This window comes from Vombatus ursinus, unplaced genomic scaffold (assembly GCF_900497805.2).
Source record: "Vombatus ursinus unplaced genomic scaffold, bare-nosed wombat genome assembly UNPS02014818.1, whole genome shotgun sequence".
NCBI lineage: Eukaryota > Metazoa > Chordata > Mammalia > Diprotodontia > Vombatidae > Vombatus > Vombatus ursinus.
In genome coordinates, this window is record NW_020954596.1 from 48,882,412 (window position 1) to 48,904,527 (window position 22,116).

Sequence of the window (22,116 nt, forward strand, 5' to 3'; positions counted from 1 at the left end):
ATTAAGATAATTATAGCTGAAAATTACCGGTATATCATTGTGCTGTCAGGTACCCCATTCACTCTCAAAAACATGATCAATTATTTAGCACTGACTGAAAATGGTAAGATTACAAAAAAACTCAAAAACCCAACAATACAAAACATATAGCACATTGAAAATGTTGCTGATGAGCTCTAGAAGATTCCTCACACCACATACACCAGACCCTTTTGAAAGTGTTCCATCTATGAATCTGGACTTTGTCAATTCCTGTACAGGTGGCATATGTGCAATGCATACAGCCAACTACTTTACTATTTCATCCATGAACTGAAACGTAATAAATAGATGAGTTGTTTTCTATGTCTATGTGTTCTGCTCAAAGATTTGCCAGTAAAAAAATTCAGTTTAAAAACTGATAAATTAAGAAGGTAATTGAATCATAATTTTATAAGAGTCACCATGAGAGTCATTTAAACATGAAAATTCAGTAATTCATTTAAACGGTTGTTAAAAACAGTGACACAGCATTGTAGGTAGATATACAGCACTCAAAAGCATGATTAGAAACAATAGTAAACTAAATGTCAATAGGAAATGAAGATAAATCAAAAATATAATATTTATAAAATTTAAAAATCAGGTAAATTAAAAAATATCCAATTTATAAAATTTTGCTTACAAACAATTGAAGAGGAATACTTATAACATATAAAAAGCAAGATATAATGTTATTTTTACAATTACAGAATTCTGTAGCTGAAAGACGACGAATCATCATCAGTCTCTAGGGCTTAAATAATTCTGATCTACTCATTTTACATAAGTGGTTTGTCTGGTTAATGGCATACTCAGGACTACAACTTAGATGTGATTTCTAGTCCAGTATTTTTTTTCAGGGAGAGGATTATTATATGGGAAGCAAGTGATACAGAATTTTACATTAAAGCTGTATTCTGAGGTGTTATATGTAAGTTGAATCCTATTTTCCCACTGAAGTGCATAACTTTTTTTGAATTTTAAATTTATGCTGGTGGTTTGAATAATAAAATAAATGGAAACTTTTTTTTTTATGAAAATGGTTTAAAAAGTCTTTGTCAAGGTAGACTTTCTGAATAATGCTTTTCAAATCTATTAAAAAAACTCCAAAGTATAAAATACAAAATTTCAGTAATGCCCCAGTTTTATAGATAAGAGCTATTAGAACTTTATATTAATTTTATATTCTCCAAATAGTTGATTTTCCTCTCCAAAACTGCAGGATTCAAAATTCTGAAATTCACAAGTCAGAGGGCATTCTTTAGGGCAAGAGTACTTAAAATACAGATGTCCGAGGCTAGAGCCAATCAATGAATCTTGGTTTCATTATCTCTGAAATGGAAAAGTGCTATAGTAGAACTAGACTACCCATGCTTTAAGGACTGCAAAGTGTATTTCATATGGCATTCTCACAACAATCTTAAAATGCAGGGCTGTTAAAAAAAAAACTCCAAAATTATATTTTTATTATCCCCATTTTGTAAATGAGAAAACCGAGGCTCTGAGTTTAAGTGGCATGCTTGGTCACATGGCTAGTAAGTAGATCAGAAATATTTCAAACTCAGCTGGCACTGATTCCAAGTGCAAACTATATCAAGTTAGTTTGACAGTATTTTGTTAAAAATTTGAATTGATATTCACTAATGACATTGGTTGGTGTTTTATCTTTCCTTGGTTTAGGTGTTAGGTCTATATCTTACAAAAGGATTTGGAAGGATGCTTTCTCTTTCTCAATTTACGAATAATTTGTACAGTATGAATACCAACTGTTCTTTGATAGAATTCTCCTATGAATCCATTAGAATTCACTTTTTTTTGGTAGTTCTTTTACAATTAGTTCTATTTCCTTTTCTGAGAATGGTTAATTTAAGATCTCTATTTGGTCTTCTGTCACTTTGGGTATTTTTGAAGGTATTTGGCTATTTCTTTTGGATTCTTGGTTTTGTTAATATATAACTGTGCTTAATAGATTTTGATTATTCCTTTTTATTACAGAATAAAAATGAAGGGCTGAAAATTTTTCTACTATGCATAAAATGAATTCAAAGAAGCAGGAGCTGCAATGTATTCTTATGACTGCTAAAAATAGGTCATTTACTCTTCATGTATTGATATCCCCTTTCTATTTCGTATTGACTGAATGTTTACTTGGACACCTACAGGAATAGAGTGTCTGTTTCTGCCTACAGTGTATAAGGAAGATTGAATTCACTTTGCTATTCTTGTAAAACAGGCCTAATAGTCTGAAGTATTTAGCTGTTAAAACAAAGAAAAACAAACAACGGACAAATTTTAAAAGTAGGCAAAAAAAAAAATAGTGACTTTGAACAAAAAACAAAACAAGAATTCCAAAACTGCATCCATGAAGCTGGGGTTTAGCTAGAAAACTTTCAAAAATGAGGCAACAGCTGGCTGCTCTTACTTCCTGAGTAGCTGGGCAACAGCCCCAACCCTAATGAACCTGCACACAGTGTGACCATGGATCCTGTGCCTAGGTCTGCGCTGAAATTCTCCAGAAGAGTCACAAATGGATAGACGGTTACCTTGTTTTTTACAGGCTCAGCCTTCACCGGCGTGACTGAGATGATTCTCACTGGGTTCTCTTCGTTTTCACTAACTCCAGTTTCTGAAGCTTCTGAATTTGGTTCCCTGTTAAAGAAAATTAACTAAGAAAACTTTACCACACATAAGTAGGGCAAAGTGAGCAGTGCAGACACTAAAAAAATATTATTATCAATGGTCTAACATACATTTTAACACATTATATTAGCAAACATAAATTCAGACATAGAATTTTGGAGTTTGAAAACTTCAGAAATCACACAGTGGGACCACTGGCATTCTACAAATAAGAATGTAGAAACCTAAAGCTGTTAAGTGACTCATTAGTGACAAAGTTGGAACCATGATCCCAGTAGCCTGATTTTTCAGTCCAATGTACTTTGGACTACGGTGAGCAAAAGATTCCATACTTTGTTTCACCTCGGAAGGCATAAACATGAATATCTCAATATCTCTAGTAATCAATAAATTAGCAAACATTTATTAAGGGCTTACTATGTACCAGGCATTGTACTAAGGGCTAGATTATATTGACTAGATAAAAATTATAAGACAAAAAGTATTAATGAAAAGACATTGGAAAAAGTCCAGGTTTTGTATCTTACAAAAAACAACTATTTGTTTTATCACCCAAAAGGAGATATCCTATCTGATAAAGTACTCATCTTCACGAATAAAATCATTTAAAGGTATACATCTTAGTCTGCTACTACCGTGTTAAGCATTTTCAATGGGAACTCAAACTCAGCATTTAAAAAGTGGGTAGTACTATCAACATTTACTTTAGTGTTAAGTATTTTTATACATACAATAAGCAGCGTATCATTTAATCCCTAGCTTTTTTAATTCATATTTTTCTTTTACACTTAAGTTAATGTTTCAATAGAAAGAAAGTTATCTTATACATGTAGTTTATAATGTAACCAGATTTATGATTCTTATAAAATAAATGGGGATGGATGATCTCAATGCACAACAATGGCATTTTTAGGAATCTATGCACTGAATACATGCTCTTTTGATTGATCTTATATACTATGAACATGATAATTACTGTTGTGAAGTTCAATTACCTGAGACTGATACATCTGAAATCAAGTTTCTACTCATTTTCTGTTAGAGACAATGCCTTCATTACATATAAATGTTTCACACTGTATACACTGTATAAAAGTAGCATCTATTCTGTTTCTCCCCCTTTATTACTATTTCACACAAGCACATTTCCTGAAGGCAAAAGAACATGATTTGATATAGTGCTTTCAGAATAAATCAAGAGTTGAAAAAAGTCAACAGAAGAAACAAAATAATTAGGAGGAAATTGCCTTGATCGATTTCCTGTTGACGGGTTCAGCTCTGAGTTTACATTAATATTGCTTCCAGGTTCTGTTCCTGTGCTTCTGACATATGGTTTCCTTCCTGTTGCTGATAAAGGCTTGTTCACAGCACCTAGTACTCCAGCAGGTTTTGGCTAAAATGTAAAAACAAATACATATTATTTTACTGAAAAGAATAGATATGTGTTCAGATAACATTTTAAAAAGTCAAATGATTATTTCTACTTTAGAATAAATGGAATAAATAATTCTGAAAAAAATATAATTTTCTGTTATACTTGAGTAAAATGGGTAACCATGAAAAAAAAATTACTGTTCCTGTAATAAACAAGTTGAAGCTATATAAACATTGCTGTCAACTATGAAAATTTAATTTATTCTAATAGTCCAATTTTCATTCTTGCATTATCATAAAATGATGCTCAGTGTTAGAATTTTAAATTACACATTAACATTTACAAATATACTTTCAGGTACTTTGTAGGGATGGTAAATATGTTAGATATTTGAGAAACAAAGAACTAAAATAATCTGAGAATACCTTTCCTGTTAATAGGAGAACTCTTGTCTCTTCAGAAATATAACTCCTGTCATTACAGAAATCCTATTTTAAAAAGAAACAGTAATAAAAGTTAATATCTACTTTAATCAATTAATTTTGTTAGCCTTTTATTAAAACTTTATTTTGCCAGTTAATTGTATTTTTTGCTAAGAAACCTAACATACATTATATAAATGAACTAAATCATCAACAAGCATTTACTATATGCCTTGAATTATGGTAGAGATCTGTGGAACTTGATGATTTATGTGTATAATTGTCAGAATTTCCTAAATACCTTTACAATGAAATAACTCAGTATTTTCTTTCTTATTTTCTAACCCTTCACCAATCTGCATCCATAATGGCCTTCAAGACTGTTTCAAAATGGCTAAACAAGTTGTGGTATAGAAATGTAATGTAATACTATTGTGTTATAAGAAATGATGAGCAGGCAGACTTCAGAAAGACCCAGAAAGTCTTGTATGCACTCATGCTGAGTGAAGTGAACAGAACCAGGAGCATGTTGTACACAGTAACAGTCATGTTGTGTGATGACTAATATTGATAGATTTAATCCTTCTCAACAATACAAAGATCTAAGACATCTCCAAAGGTCTCATGATGGAATATGCACAAAGAAGAAAAAACTATGGAGTTTGAATGCAGTACCAAGTATACTATTTGCCCCCCTCCCCCCTTTTTTTTTCCGTTTTGTTTTGTTTCCTATTTCTGGTGGTTCCTCCTACTGGTTCTAATTCTTCCTTACAATGTCACTAATGTGAAAATATGTTTAATAGGAATGTATACGTATAGCCTATATCAGATTACGTTTTGGAGAGGGAATGGGAGAAAAATTTAAAACTCAAAATCTTATGGAAGTGATTGTTGATAAATCAAAATAAATTAATAAAAAAAAACCATTAAAAAAAAACTTTCAAGAATTACTTCCTCCAAGATGCTTCCCTAAAGTTAATACCCTCACCATTCTTTCTTAATGTTTCCTCAGCACTTAAAAACTGTTTGCTTTCTACAATCTCCTCTTATAACCACTGTAATCCTTTAAAGCCATTCTTTACTTTTTACTATAAACTCTTCTTTCTTTTTTGTTTATTGTGTGAACATCCCATTGACTATCATCAATTTTGCCCTTGAGGAAAATATTTAGTATAAGAAACCAATCTATTTTAAGTGACACACTTGCTTCATTTTGCTATAAAATATTACTAATTTATATCATCAAGTATCCAACTGCAGTGTAATACTTTATAATTACCAAATTATATTGTTCTTGTTAAATGCTGGTATTTTTCAACAAAGAAAACAAATGAATGCTATGCACCAGAAAACTGAAGGTATTTGAATGCCATCCAAAAGCTATTAAAAAGAAATCAAATTTGGCTTTATGCTAACACTTTCTCAGTTTAATATAATGGAGAAATGTAGAGAAATAGAAGACTAAGTTAAAATGTCAGCAGAATAAACATCTCACTCATCCTTATGTAGAGGTCACTTATCTAGCAACTTTAACCATCCGCAAGTAAGAATGAAGAAAAAGTAGGAAAGGGAGAAATGGCCCTGGAAATTAAAAAAAAAAGGGGGGGGGCCCAACTACCTGAATTAAAGTTTAAAGTAAAGGAGAGAAAGATGTGGAAGACCTTCCCAAGAGCCTTAGGTCTAATCTTAACTCAAACACAACATGCTTGTTTATCTGGTTTTCCAATCCACAGACTGGAAACAGCAAGTTAAAAGGGTGTTTGGGTGTTGTGGAGCGAGGCATACTGAAAGCAAGTACTCACAGAGCTGACAGGGAAGAACACAGAAAAAACTTTAACCAGAACTAAAAAAAGGGCAAGAGTCTGAGGCAACCTAGTGGAGGGGGAAACAGCGCAGTATAATTTAATAGGCTTGATGTCACTGCCATGTTATGGTATCAGTGAATAATGATCGATTATTTTATTGAGAACCCTGTGTTATTAATGAAAAATTACAATGTGCTATGTCTTCTGTTAAGAAATCAAGGAACAGAATAATTAAAAATCTTTTTCAACTGGAGTGATATAAATAAATTTAAAAAAAAAGCTTTGTATCTGTGAATGGGCAGAACCACTCTGGAAAGTGATTTGGAATTATAATTCACAAAAACTTACTAAATAGTATCTGTACTGTTTGACCCAGCTACATCATTGTTAGGTCTACACTCAAAAGAAAGAAAAGAAGTTGGAAAGGTCCCACATGTACACAATTATTTATAAGCATCTTTTTTTTGTAGTAGCAAAAAAATGGAAACTAAGGGGATGCCTATCAAGTGACACATGAGTGTGATGGAATACTATTGTGCTATAAGAAAGTGGTAAGACATGGAAATACATAAACTGATACAATGTGAAGTAAGCAGAAATAGAATTATTTATACTATAATATCAGTATTCTAAAAATGAAAACATTTTAAGATTTTTATAAGGTAATTAAAAATGAAATGAGCAAAATCAGAAAAACAATTTGTACAATAACAACAACATTGTAAAGGCAACTCTGAAAACTGTAAGAACTATGATCAATACAAGCTATTCATAATTCCAGAGTACTGATGATGAAACATGCTATTCATTATAGAGAGGTGATAGATTTAGGGTACAGAACTGAGACATATTTTTCTATCAGTCATTGAGGAAATGTATTTTGCTTGACTGTATATTTGCTGCAAGAAATTTATCTTTTCCCCCCTAATGAGATGGATGATGGGAGGGAGACTAAAAAAATTTCGGTTAATTTTTTAAAAAGAGAGAGGTAGGGAGGGGGGTTGTAGAGATGTGAAATGTGGCATGCGCTTTCAATTGAGATCACTGTATTGTTAGTTTTAGTTAAATATTTTACTTTGTTACAGGAGACTTTTCATGAAGTGGAGTAATCTGCAAATGTGTGTAATGTAAAAACAAAATATATCAATAAAACTGGAAAAAAAAGCTTGGTATGTAAATGGCATAATCTTCAGTCATCTGAAAATTTTACACATAAAGAACATTAATTCGATTATAGTGGTGGATATTATGAATTAATATTTTGTATCATTAGTATATTGCTATTTTCTTTTTATTTTTCTTTCTTGGCAGCAAAAATATTAGTCAACTATAGCTGGACAATGCAACAGAATATGAAAAGTATAAAGCCATCCTGTAGGATTTACACTTTACGGACAGCTAGGTGGCGCAGTGGATAGAGCACCGGCCTTGGAGTCAGGCAGATCTGCATTCAAATCTGGCCTCAGACACTTGACACTTCCTAGTTGTGTGACCCTAGGCAAGTCACTTAACCCCCTCCCCCCGAAATTTACACTTTAGAAAAAAAACAAGTCTCTCCTCAAAAACATCTATTTTTTACTCTGAACTAATGTCGACGCTCATTTTTTCAAACTGTATGGCATATCAACATGCTTTGCAAGAAATGCTACAGAGAAAAAAAATCTGCCCATGGATTTATTTTAAAAGGGAATTCCTCTGAAAGCTTTTAGTCTAACTTCTGATCCCTAGTGCAAGAGGACTGAGTTGAAACTAAGCTAAATTTAAGTCAATTCAGTAGGTAGGAAGAACTTACTTTTTCAGGCTGAGTGAAAAATTTGGTTGGGAGGACTGGGTCCTTTGGTGAGTCTGCATTGCATAAAGCACTTTTACTGTTTATAACACAAAGTGCAACATCACACACTGTGTAAAGTTTCTGAGGGAAAAAAACATGTAAAAAGATTTTCATGAGAGTACAAAATATACCAGTACCACCCCAATAAAAACAAGTAACAATTCATATTAAACTTATGTAGTTACTGATCGAACATCTAATGCCTACAACAGTTTCTGTTGCTACATTAGCATATTTTCTTTCTGAAGTAGTCTCCTATTATGTTTAACTGCTGTCTTATAATTTATAACGATCGCCACTGTTACAGCTTACAATTGATGTCTATAAGCCACTGAAGACAAGAAAGCTATACCTGATTGGTCCACGTTCTTACTAAAGATTTAGGGCCTCACACTTACAAGGTGGAATTTAACAGAGTGCTCCCCCTGAACTAAAGAGAATACTTTGTTTTTCTTCCCCACATTATTAAAGAATCCAGTAAAACTAGAATAAATCAAGTAAAGCAAGAAAACCCGCCATCTTAGCTTTTAATATCATTCTCCAAATCAGAGTTGTTGATTTAATGGAAAGGAAAAAGGCAAGTCAATGGCCACAGAAAAACAGAATGGTTCCTCTTCGTAAAATAATAAAGCACCCAACAAATCATACTTCATTAGTCTTAGGCTCATCAGGAGACTGGGCATCTCTGGTTAACTTGATGTTTTCTGCCATCTTCTTCATAAAGGCGTGGCTGTTATTCTCATTCTTTGTCATTAAAACTTCAAGCATGAACCACAGGCACCTTGAATAATTTTACATAAATACACATGTAAGATGGAGGTTGACATGGGTTGATACACACATACACACATCAGAGGCACTATGACCATGTAGGCTATCCTTAATTGAAACATATTATTACAAAATTCCTATGGGATAAAATCAAACTCTACCTACTCCATGAAAAGGAAATTAAAGAGATAATAAGTTTGATAAGAACATCTTAAGAAAGAAGCCATACTAAGAAATTAGTCAAGATATACTAAGTAATTAGGCTCAAGTGGGATATTACTAAGGAAAGAAAATGTAGGATTCCTCCTTGGCCTCAAAAAACTTATAGTTCAATGCAGGAGACAGAAAAACAGAACTTTGGTGGCTGAACAGAGCTTAAGAGGCCATCTCACTCAGCCTTCCAAATGATCCTGCAGGCACCCCCTCTACAACTTACAACCTACTGCAGATGGTTACACAATCTCTGCTTGAGGCAGGCCGTTCTTCTGTTCAACAGTTTCAGATGCTAGGAAATTCTTTCAATGAGTCCAATCTGGCTCCCCAAAAGTTGTAAGATTTTAATTCGGACCTCAGAAGCAAAGTCAGGCATCCAATACAGAATATGTTTACCTTTTCTTGTATGAGAGACCTTCAAGTATTTGAAGGTGGTGACAATGTTCCCAATGTGTCTTTCCCATGCAAATATGTAAATGTATAACTTGTTGAAACTATATAAGAAAAGATCCCACATGCACAAAAATATTTATAGCAGCTCTTTCTGTGGTAGCAAAGGATTGGAAATTGAGGGGATGCCCATCAATTGAGGGACAGCTAAATAAGTTGTGGTATATAAATGTAATGGAATACTATTGTTCCATAAGAAATGATGAGCAAATGGACTTCAGAAAAACCTGGAAAAACTTGACTAATGCTGAGTGAAGTGAGCAGAACCAGGAGAACACTGTGCACAGTAACAGCCACGTTGTTGTGTGATGACTAGCTATGATATACTTAGCCCTTCTCAGCAATGCAGGAATCTAAGACATCTCCAAAAGTCTCATGATGGAAAATGCTATCCAAATCCAGAGAATGAACTATGGAGTTTGAATGCAGATCGAAGCATACTATTTGCTTTTTTTTTCTTTTAATAGGAATGTATATGCAGAGCCCATACCAGATTGCATGCACTCTTGGGGAGGGAGGGGGAGAAAATTTAAATCTCAAAAGCTTATGGAAGTGATTGTTCAAAACAATATGTTGAAAAATAATTAATTAAAAAAAAGAAAGTGTTAATAATAAATAATAAAGTTAAAAAAAAAAGAACTACAGATATGCACATAGATGACTAAGGACAATAAGGTATGATCTGAGAATAAGAAAAAGGCTCAAGGTTTCAGGGACATTGTAAAATTGTCAAGAGAAATAGATATTATTGGAAGTGACTCAGGGGTGGGGAACATGTGGCCTCCATGTTCTCAAGTGTGGCCCTTTGACCGAATTCAAACTTCACAGAACAAATCCTTTTGTTAAGATCCCAATAAGGATGAGACTGCTGAAATAATTTTGGTAACTAAAACTGGGCAGGGAATCATGACAATTAAATATTCAATAATTTTGAAAAAGTATATTGATATAATTTTCTTGAAGCAAGTGAAATTACATGCTGGGTAAGAAGTAGATACTTCAAAGTATCTAGACAGAAAATTCTAACTAAAGAAAAGAATTCAAAAGAAAAAACTGGAAATGAGGAAAAAAAAAGGAAAAAAGCTGCTTCAAAAATCATGTGTGTGGGGGGAAGAGGGGACAGGGCAGCTAGATGGTGCAATGGATAGAACAACAGCCCCGGAGTCAGGAGGATCTGAGTTCAAATCCAGCCTCAGACACCTGCCACTTCCTAGTTGTGTGACCCTGGGCAAGTCACTTAACCCCACTTCCTAGCGCAAAAAAAAAAAAAAAAATAAAAATAAAAAAAAAAAAATCATATGTGGTCCTAATTGGTATGCTTAATAGAAGAGAGGTAGACAAAACTCCCAGCACAAATGACCAAAAATAAATAATTCGTGATAATAATAGCTTGCATTTATATAGGGCTTTAAGATTTTCAAAGTTCTTTCATTTTGATTCTCACAACAACCCCATTTATGTAAAATTAGCAAATTATTTTAATTTTAAAACAGTAAGGAAGCTAGTTGGTAGGGAATGACAAGTGTTCTCTATTAACCACTGTTTTGGACAAGCTGATACAAACTTTTAAAGGTTTTAATATTTTGGTAAATAAATAAGACCATAAAAAGACTCTCTGAAAGAATGGCAACCTTTGGAACATGTCACATCTTTTTGAGGACATATTTTTTTTTTTAAACTTAGAATTCTTGAAGAGAATAACACTTACTCTTTGATATCACGAAGTTGATCAACATCTTGAGGTTTTGTAAAATCTGGGTCATGTGCCAGCAAGTGAATCATATATGGAACTACATATTCAGGCAGCAGGGATAAGAGCTTTTCTAAAATGAAAATAATAAAACTATAAAAACTATTTTTATATATCTCTTCTTTCTTTGTAATCCTAAGCATTTAATGTTCATTTCCAAATTAGGTATGATAGTATGTCAAGGAGAATAATGTGAAGATATTATTTCCATTTCGTAGTGAAGGAAATGAACGCTAGTATGCCTATATAGATTTTTCCAAGGTCTCAAAACATGTTAGTGGGATAGTTAAGAAAAAAAGGTAGGTTCTAGACTTCTTGTCCTATACTTCAAGCTCCACCCTGATTATTTATATGAGAGGAAAATGAAAAGCTAAAAAAAAAAAATTATGTATATACATACAGCGTTGTTACAATTAAGATTTAATAGTCAGAATTTTAGTTATATTTAGGGAATATAAAGCATAGTTTTAATTACACTCTATCTAAAATTATGGCAAATTTTCAGAAAATACTGAAGCCTATTGTAAGATAAATTTTTCTCCCCAAATGTTGTCAAATTGGTAAGATATATTTATATGTCTCAATCCTAAGAGACTCAAAAAAAAACCAAGTATGAAATACTATGAAAGAGAGAAAGAATGAAGCTTGACATTTTGAAAACAATGAAAATGAAGCCTTCAAAAATTATGCTTCCGATAGCCTTTAGTGTCATTACTAACCAGTAGCCATGGGGTTCTGCTTAATGTACTCCCTTCGTATGCTGATGTTCTTGAGCAAACACTGTCGGGCGTGGGCTCTTCTCTCTTTCACTGGATCTTTGGCACACAAGGCAAAGATTGCCATGTACTCCAATGGGAGCAGTAACTTCACAAGAGCCTTGTGCAGTTTTTGAGCAAATATCTGCCTCACTTGGTAGCACTCATCCTACAGCAGGAAACCAAAACAACAACAAAAAAATCACACAAACACATAAAAAAACCCAAGTAGGATGAAATACTAATGCTTCTGAATGCTGAAAGAAAATTCTCTAGAGTTAAAATGATCAATCATGATAAATTAACTTTAAGTGATTTACCTGTTCACTTACCAACCAAATGGAAGAAAATGGACTTTTCAGTCATTTGTAGGAATGTCTAATTGGGTCAGGTTATAGTATACAGTAATCAGTTTTTGTAATATATTCCAACTCAATTGTGTAATTTATTTCTTAATACTATCATTTCATTGTTACTTACATTAATTACAAGTGCACAGAGCTGGAACTGTTCTGGTGTAATAATTTCATGGTAACAAGGCTCCTGAGCAAGCTTCATTATGGCACTACCAGCAGCCAGTCGCAAACGAGACATATCAGATTTACTATAAATGAATCAAGAACAAAAAAAAAAAAATGAGAAACCTATTTTTTCTTTTAAAGCACTTCTCCTTGTGGAAAATTTCCATTGTAAAATAACTCATCCAGTGCTATTCATCCAATGTGAAGGGCACGAGGTGTTAAGGCCTTGCTTTAGTCGAAACCTGCTACTAACTTCATTTCTAGTTATGTCGTCTTGGACCTTCCTCTACAACCAAGAAAACCTGTTTTCCGTAAAGAGCTTTAAATCTGTAGACTTTTTACATCCAGTTTCTAGTTTTTTCAAGTGAATTCTTCTGTAGAATAACCTCCAACTTGGCCAAAAATGCAATTCCCTCCCAAAATCTCTAATCTACCTTTTTATAACCACCAGCTCCTGTCTTTCAGCATGTGCTATATCAGTATTTAATTACATGAATAAATTGGGCTAAATGGTTATTGTTGATGAGCATAGGAGATAGTATGTTTCATTACTATGCTCATTACATTTGTTGTGTCTTCTACACATTAGTTCCTCAAAAGGAACGTTCTTATTCTTAGCTGTCCAGTTACATGGCAGTTAATAGCAGTTAAATAAATATGAAAGGGCAGCATTGCATTAGGCTTGATGATGTTTTTTTCCTTCAAAACTTAAATGGAGCCAGAATCTCATTGACGAAAACTTCATTGTAGGCATATTTTCTCATGGGTGACTCTTGCTCATGTCTTTCCATAAATTATCTACAAAAGAACTACCTCACTGATCCACTAAAGTTTTGCATTACATGGTGTCCACTGTAGTAGCCAATTTATTATATCTAGCTCTTACTACAAGCATGGCTCACCTCCATTTCATACATTTCCTAGATAATCTGCTATAAAACTTCTTGAGGGGCAGCTAGGTGGCACAGTGGGTAGAGCACTGGCCCTGGATTCTGGAGGACCTGAGTTCAAATCCAGACTCAAACACATAACACTTACTAGCTGTGTGACCCTGGGCAAGTCACTTAACCCCATTGCCTAACCAAAAAAACAACAACCCAAAAAACAAACACAAACACACACACAAAAAATATAAAACTTCTTGGACACCTGTCATCACTGTAATGATATATTTAAGTTGTAACTTATTTATTAATGATATCTAGGTTACCCTTTGTGTGTGTGTGTGTGTGTGTGTGTGTGTGTGTGTGTGTGTTTTAAAAGTGTGTGGCGTTCTATGATTCTCAATCATGAAGCATTACTGTGACAAGGATGGTTTGCCATGATTAAGGAATTTAGTCCCTGCTTGCCTGCCTAACGGTCATAAGCTTCTCCACACATAGAAGCTGGTACTTGAGAACTTGCAACAGTTTGTTACTTAACCCATCCTTTAAAACCTTTCCAGCATGGTACTCCGTCAAGAGTTTGTGCTTTGTTGGCATTATCCTTTGAGAACTCAGGTCAACTCCACTCTATATGGAGGTGCCAGGACAGCACAAAGTGATAAAAAGATGGGTTTCTGTTTCAAGAACAGCTCAGGATCACTGAAAGTGCTGAATCACTTCATGAAAACACTCAACCTAGCTATTTTTCACCAACTCAACCTGGGGGCCAGGTCAGAATCCATGTTCAGTTGCTACAATAAATGTATGCTGATGGGCTATTTTAATGGGCTATCCATCTGACTGTTTCAATCAAGAAAAAAAACATTCTGCTTTCCCAAGTAGATTGTTACAATGAACTCTTCTGAGTGATTATATATCTGCTTTCCGAGATCAAGTGCTATAACAGTATCCTCAAACTATCAAAAAATGCAGTTAACAACTCTTAAGTGAATTGATTGTATCCCGTGTGGATGATAATCATAGGGGATAGGAAGTCATGGAAGAGTGATAACCTCCACAGGTAGAGGCTACAGTCATACTGCTAAGGGCTTTGATGTCAAAAGAAGGGAGTTAAGTTTGTATTTGATTTAGAGGTAATAGGGAGCCATTGGAACATAATGAACAGTGGAGCAGCATGGTCATACCTGTACTTCAAGAATATCAGTATGGCAGCTATGTGGAAGATGGATTGAATAAGACAAACTGGTGGCAGGGAAACCAATTAAGATTTCCTTAACTGTAGAAATACAGGTGAGATGTGATAAGGTCCTGAATTACAGTTGGGGTGTGAGTGGAGTGGAGGAAGAATGTGAGAGGGGCTGTGGAGACAGAATAACACTTGATAACTCATTGGATATGTAGAGTGAAAGAGACTGAAGAGTTTAACCTTGATTGCAAGGATAGGAACCTAGGTGATTGGAAATATGATTTTGTTCTCTAAAGAAATATGGAAGATAGGAAATGATATAAATTTTGGGGAGAAGAAAATCAGTTCTTTTTTAGACATGTTGAGTTTAAGGTATCTACGTGACTTATAATTTAAACATTCAACGTTAATTTGATGATGTAGCACTCCAGAGTTATTTAGATATGTTTATCTGGAGATGTTTATGGGACATAGAGTTTTAAGTGTCTAATAAATAAGTGGTAATGTTGGGGTGGATCTATGTATCTGAAAATCAATTGCATAGAAAGGATAATAAAAAAACACATGGAATTTGTTGAGGTCATCAAGAGAGCAACAGCAAGAAAAGAAAGGTAGGAAAGAGCTTTGCGGTATGTGGAGGATTTGAGAAGAGACGAGGTGATGTGAGACAGGTTTGAGGACAACCAAGAAGAAAGCATTGTCGTGAAAACCCAGAGGAGAGCGTGTCCAGAGAAGTTTGGTAGTAAGCAGGACTAAGTTCTGAAGGACTGAAAACAGACTAACAGATTTAACAATTAAGGCAACATTGTCGACTGTGGAGAAAGAAATTTAAATTGACTAATGAAACTGGAAGCTCGATTGCTCAAGGAGAGAGAAGCAGCAAAGCTGATGAATGTAGACAGATTTTTATCAGTTTGGCTGTGAAAGGAAGGAGTTATAGGACCCAAACTTATGAGGCAAGAGTTCTAGGATACAAGCACAGAGAAAAGACCTAGATGTATTTGTAGACAGTAGAAAACGAGCCATTGGACAGGAGGTCAAGATTACAGATTTAAGACAAAGAGGGGATGACAGCATGGGGACAGTCTGGGGAAGGAGACAGGAAGGGGTGAGACTGAATACAAATAAGGGCCTCTGTTTTGGTGAGAAATGTTGGGTTTTCAATGGAGATAGGAAGTAAAGGAGAAGAAAAGGGGGGAATGATGTCAAGAGATTTTGAGATACACATTAGAGATTAGGGTAAATGGGCAATATTTTCTCAGTAAAGTATGAAGTGTAGTTTTCTGCTGATAGAGTGGGAGGAGTACAGTGTCGATTGAGAGGTATTTTTAAAGAAGAGAATGCAATGGAATGCTACTGCAAAGGAAGAAATTATCACTAGGCAGAACACAGAAGAACACACTTTTTTTTTCAAGTGTTTTAGAAACCAGCAAAACTAAAAAATAAATAAATAAAAATGAAAACAAACCCCAATACAGCCACTGACTTCAGCTATGCAAAAGTAGATTAAAAAATAGCAGCCACCTCAAAGGTCACTTCCTACAGGAAGCTTTTCCAGTAGTCTCAGTTGCTAGAGCTCCCCAGTTACTTTGTAATTATTTTGCATGTACATTGTTTGTATGATATAAAATGCGAGCTCTTTGAGGGGAGGAACCATTCTCACATCTAGTAGAGCACCCTGGAACACACTATGTGCTTATTAAATGTTTGTTGAAGAGAAAAAAAAAAATACCTCCTCTCTCCCCAGTTTGCTGAGAGCGGGGGTGAGGAGGAAAGGTGATAGCCCCAAGGCGAAGAACACACTGTCAGTTTCACATGTCAGGTTGGTTACTTTTACTGGACTCCCTCCCCCTCCTCCACCTTTAGAAAAGATAACTGGAAGTTGGGGAGGAGAATATATTCAGAAATAAAGACAAAAACAAAAAATATCAATAAAACTTTAAATTTCTTTTTAAAAAAGCAGCAAAACAAAACTGACAAGCCAAGAAGTACATTAGTGCTATCGAGTCTAAGTAATATGAATGTTTTAATTTCTCTTAGCTAAATAATATATAAAAATCAAATCAATCCACATTAAGTACCAACTATATGCCAAGCTAAGTGCTGGTGATACAAAAAAAGGAAAAAGATAGTCCCTGTTCTCAAGGAGCCACTTTCAGTTTGTAAAGTACTAAGTAAGTCTTTAAAAAACAAAACAAAACAAATTTAATTTCTGACAGCAAGTGAACAATAATTGTATATTCTGGGGGGGAAGCATTAAAGAAATGGAAACAAAGTGGATACCCACTGATTAGGGAATGGCTAAACAAATCGTTGTGCAGCAATGTAATAAAATTTCATCAGTAAGAAATGACAAATATTCAGGTATTGAGAGAACCATGGGAAGACTTATAAACTCATGTACAACAAATAAAAAAGAACATAGTCTTGGGTCCAGAGAAGAGATGAGGTAATTCATCTTCCTATTACTGCTGGAGAAGTGGGGAACTCCAGAATGCTACTAGATAGAATGCTACTAGTAGTTGTCAATTATGTTCAGTAAGTGCATCAATCAATCAATGAGCATTTATTAAGCACTTATTCTTCAGGGCAGGCATTATACTGCTGAGTATACAAAGACAAGTCATGGATTTGCTTAACTTTTTGTTTTTCTATGGGAAGTTTTTCTGGTCTGACTTTTTTTGAGCAGTTTGCTCAGGATCCCAGCCAATTACTGGAGTTTTAAACTCTTTGTTAAGGTAGGGCTCTGCTTTCAGTGTGGAGGGAGTACTGTCCCAAGCTTCAGGGGTTTTGTGCAGCTGTTTTCAGAGATATTTCTAGGGACAAGGTGGTATGATCAAGGAAGAGCTATTTACTCCTTTCTTGGCCTGTGCTCTGGTCTATGAGTGACCACAAGCATTCTTTTCTGCCTTGAAACTGTGAGGATTCCCTCTCCACTGCCACTACAAGCTCCACCACCATTAACTTGCTCTTTAAAATACTTTTTATAACTAGATAAATCACGACAATCTAAAAATTGAGTTACAAATTATAATTTTAATTACTTATGCAGTAATTATTTAATCCAATGATTTTCTAAGTGTTAATATAATTAAATAAATCTAAGGGCAGTCCAAGCAGAGAAGGTAAGAGTGCTGGACTTTGAGTAACAAAGTCGTAAGTTAATGTCTTATATTTGAAACTTGATGTACCCAGCAAAAATGAGCACGATCTTTTGGGGAGATGGATATTCAATGAAATAGGGGGACTTCCAAACCTTCCTGATAAAAAGACCAGAGCTCAACAGAAAATTCGATCTTCAAATACAAGACTCAAGAGAGACATAAAAAGGTAAACAGGACAGAAAGAAACAACTTGTTATTAATAAGGGCAAATTGTTTATATCCCTACAAGGGACAATGATACTTGTAACCCTTGAGAACTGTATTGTTATTACACCATGTTAAAGGGGTATACATAAAGAGGGTGGATGTAAGTTGACTTTGATGTAATGATAAAAAAAAATCTATTCAAGTGGGTTAAATGGATCCAAGTAAGTGGATTAATCTGATCTAAGAAAATGTACTGAGAGAAAAGGAAAGGAGGAGGCAGACAAGGGTAAATTACATCACAGGAAAAGGGACAAAAACCTATTCCAGTAGAGGGAAAGATGGGAGGGAGATGAGCATTGTTTAAATCTTACTCTTATTGGATTTGGCTCAAGAAAGGAATAGCATAATCAGCTAGGTACTAATATTGATAGACTTAACCCTTCTCAGCAATACAAAGATCTAAGACATCTCTAAAGGTCTCAGAATGGAAAATACTATCCACATCCAAAGAAATACAGAGTTTGAATGCAGATCTAACCATACTATTTGCTATTTTTTTCTTCTGTTGTTTTTTTTCCTCTTTCTGGTGGTTCTTCCTATCGGTTCTAATTCTTACTTACAACATCACTAATGTGAAAATATGTTTAATAGGAATGTATATGTATAGCCTATATCAGATTGCGCGCTGTCTTGGGAAGGGAGGTGGGGAGGGAGGGGGAGAAAAATTTAAAACTAAAAAGCTTATGGAAGTGATTGTTGATAAATCCAAATTAAAAAAAAAAACAACTTGATGGCTGTGTGAAGCTTGTAAAACATTTAACTAGGCTAGGTACTTCAATTGAGGCAAAAATGTTACTACAATTTTACTATGAAATAAATATTTATCTTATCTCCATTTCCCCCCTTTATTAAAAAAAATGCATAGAGCTGATACAGCTTGGTTCTTTCAGGTATTCATAAATTCTAGTCCTTTTAGTGTTAAACACTATAATAAGACATTTCTTAGCTATGTGGGCTTAAGTAAGTCAATTAACTTTTGTGAGCCACCATGTTGTTGTGAGGATTGAATGACATTCTTGAAATATTACTAAGTCATAGACAGGATGGTCCCATACCAGGAGTTTATCACATTGATAGACTCACAGATCCCTATTTTGCATGTGTTATTTTATTTCTATATATAATAGATGACTAAAATTAGCTTCCCATTCATAACTATAAAAAACAGTCTCATACTTTGAAAATGACTTTTTAAAATATTGATCTATCTGGAGTTGTTTTATATGTTGGTCTAATAATATTTCCCACCAAATTACTAGTTTTCTCAGCAGTTTTATTGACTGGTAAGTTCCTATTCAGTGATTTGTATTCTTAGCTTTGCTCAACACTAAACTACTATAGGTATTATGTTCTAAATGCTGTTAACCAAATTTATTCCAAGAATCCACTTTTCCATTTTTTAATCCAATGCCAGAGAGTTTGATATTTTATATTATATTTATATTATATTTTTATATTATTATAACTCTAGGTCTGGCCCGATCATTCTTTTTCTTTCTTACCTTTGCTCTTTATCTCCCTTGATATTCTTGACCCACTGGCACTGCATCAAAATGGTAGATTTTAATTTGTGTAGTAGCCATCTTTTCTCTATTAGTTTGGCCAAACTATTAAGTCTTTAGTTTTCTTTCAACATGGTGTGAATGGGCTATAAAGCTGGTTTTCTCACATGTGTGACTCAATACATTCCTAGTCACGTACATATCTAATCACAATGGTAAGACAAGGACTAAGAAACACTCTTCACAATTAGCACAACATATTCCATAGACAAGTCAGATTTAAAAAAAGATTTTAGCATATGTTTGTCAACTTGCGGCTTATTATCAAACCTCATAATCATAACCTTCTTTTTAAGGTGTCCATATTCTCTTCCACAGTCTTAGCAGCAAATGTATTCTACAAGTCATTTTATAAGTTGTATAGCTTTCAAAGATATTGGAGCCAACAAGTTGGAAATGAGAAAAAATCCTCACCTGATTCTCTTTTGTTCCGTCAGGTCACCCTCACTAACCAGCATTGCTGATAATAACCGAAGAGTTGAATTGGCAGACTTAGACTGGTTGTTTTTCATCCCCAATAGCCATCGTACTAGAAGCTTAATTGCTTGAACCTATAAAATATGAAGAAGCTACAATACGGATAAATGCATCAAAAATTATTTTTGTTATTGTCACCTCAGCTGTGGCAACTGCTTTTTTTGCCCTTATGACACAATTTTTCACAAATCAAGGGCCAGGTGTAATTCACAGATTGCTTACCAGTTATCTATTGTTTTCAAATTCTATGAAAAAAAGGGGCCAAAAAATCCTGTATACAACGTTAAAGGTAGTCACAGGAATTAGCTATTTTCATTGAAATTATTTTCTTTGTTGCAAAGGAGGTTTAAATCTTGAACAAATCTAACAACACAGAAATATGTGATGTAAAAAAATACAAACAAAAAAACAAAACCCAAAACATCTCCCAAACTTATATATTAAAAAAGGAGAAATTTTCAGCGTTAAAATAAAGGCTCTCTCTTTTTTGTAGTGTAGGTTTTAAAGGAAAAAAGATAAGTTTTATTCTACCTCAGGAAAAAACTGTCACCAAGAAGCTATTTATCTTAGATTAGGTAGTTTAGATGGGTAACGTCTTCATTTATGGAAGAGATGACGAGAAATAATAGTTATCAACAGTTCAATATAAACCTGAAAATAATATGTTGAATAGCTTTCCATGGGGTTATGCTGGACTCAATACTGTTTAGTATTTTATTAATATTATGGATGAGGTAATTGAAAGTGTGCAGATATGCATACTGAAAGTGATTATCAAGGGAGAATATGTGATCTGTATCCAAAAACAATCCCAAAGCATTCACCTCTTTCACCTTTATTCAATTCTTCAAAGGGGTGGGGGAAGAGACACAAAATATTGGATGTCCCTAGAGCCTTACCTAAGGTTTAAAACTGCACTATGACTCTGAGGACACCTAATGTAGGTCTCTTGATGTTCCTTTGGGACCCCTGATTCTACAATCATTCCTTTGGTAAAAAAGCTGAACAGAGGAATTGTTCATAAAGTCATAAGGTCACACACATCAAGGGGAAAGAAAACAATAAGTGAAACACCGATTTCCACAAGAGAGGGAGATAGACAAATGACAAAAATAATAGATATCTAGAGAAAACTAATATGTAAAACTATTAAGTATTCAAAGATTTTTTCATCTGTTGTGAAATGAAATATTCCACGGAAAAATGCTTATATAATGAATCAAAATGAGTATCTGTGAATAAGAACTGCTTTATGACATAAGAAATATAAAAAGACTGCTTACTTTGGCTAGTACTTCTGGGGAAACTTCTTCATCTGGAGACCATAATTTTCCATTCTTCTCACCTGTTGACTGTAGATACTTGAATAAATTTATTTTAGAAGAAACATGTTCTAGTTCTTTGCTTTATCATGCTTCTTTTGCTATAAAAAGTTATGCCCTTCGAAGTTAGAGCACTAAAAAGTCTTTTATGCCTGAAGTTTTGGTATTCCAACTTGTGGACTTAGGTAGCAAGTAGTACACTAGACAGTCCAATCATTTCCCTGCTCCTATGGCCTCACTTAGCAACAGTGATAGGCATGAATAAGACAAGCCATCACTCTCTGGTTGCTTCGGATATGGATATCTTCCGTCTGAGGAGACCCAAGTCTCATTTCTGTCTTCCCACACTGTAATTGTTTCATTTGGTCCCACCTCAAAAAAAAAAAATCCTTCCTTTCCTGATCAAAAGACGTCATGTTAGGGAGTAAGTACAATATGAAATAGTGAGCTATTTCTGGTTTTTCCTTCAGAATAAAGAGAAAAAGATAGATTAGTAAAACTCAATTACAAGGAATACGTCTGTAAAGATGTGTCCATTTGACAAAATTCTGAAGTTTGACTTATAAATCTGAGTGATTTTTCACACTGAGAAAGGATTATTCATTTTAGAAAATGACTCATTGAAGAATTACTTTTCAATAATGAACTCTCACTTTATTTCATTTTTAAAGCCTTTCAAGAGCACTTCTATTACAATAAATGGGGATTAAAGATGTATAAAAAGAACTATCTAAGCTCAAGTCGATTTATTTCAAACAAT

General features: G+C 34.2%; 1 protein-coding gene across 2 annotated transcripts in view; it reads right to left on the reverse strand.

The window, feature by feature from the left end:
* PDS5A (PDS5 cohesin associated factor A) overlaps positions 1–22,116 on the reverse strand; it is a 147,328-nt gene that overhangs the window by 13,838 nt on the left and 111,374 nt on the right. For both annotated transcript variants that reach the window (XM_027836150.1, XM_027836151.1), the window contains exons 22-31: positions 21,318–21,386; positions 19,972–20,108; positions 12,514–12,637; positions 11,998–12,202; positions 11,237–11,351; positions 8,743–8,875; positions 8,056–8,175; positions 4,462–4,524; positions 3,909–4,054; positions 2,565–2,670 (exon numbers count right to left, since the gene is read on the reverse strand). In XM_027836150.1, the coding sequence (XP_027691951.1) occupies positions 2,565–2,670; positions 3,909–4,054; positions 4,462–4,524; positions 8,056–8,175; positions 8,743–8,875; positions 11,237–11,351; positions 11,998–12,202; positions 12,514–12,637; positions 19,972–20,108; positions 21,318–21,386 (1,218 nt within the window). The remainder of the gene's footprint in view (positions 1–2,564; positions 2,671–3,908; positions 4,055–4,461; positions 4,525–8,055; positions 8,176–8,742; positions 8,876–11,236; positions 11,352–11,997; positions 12,203–12,513; positions 12,638–19,971; positions 20,109–21,317; positions 21,387–22,116) is intronic.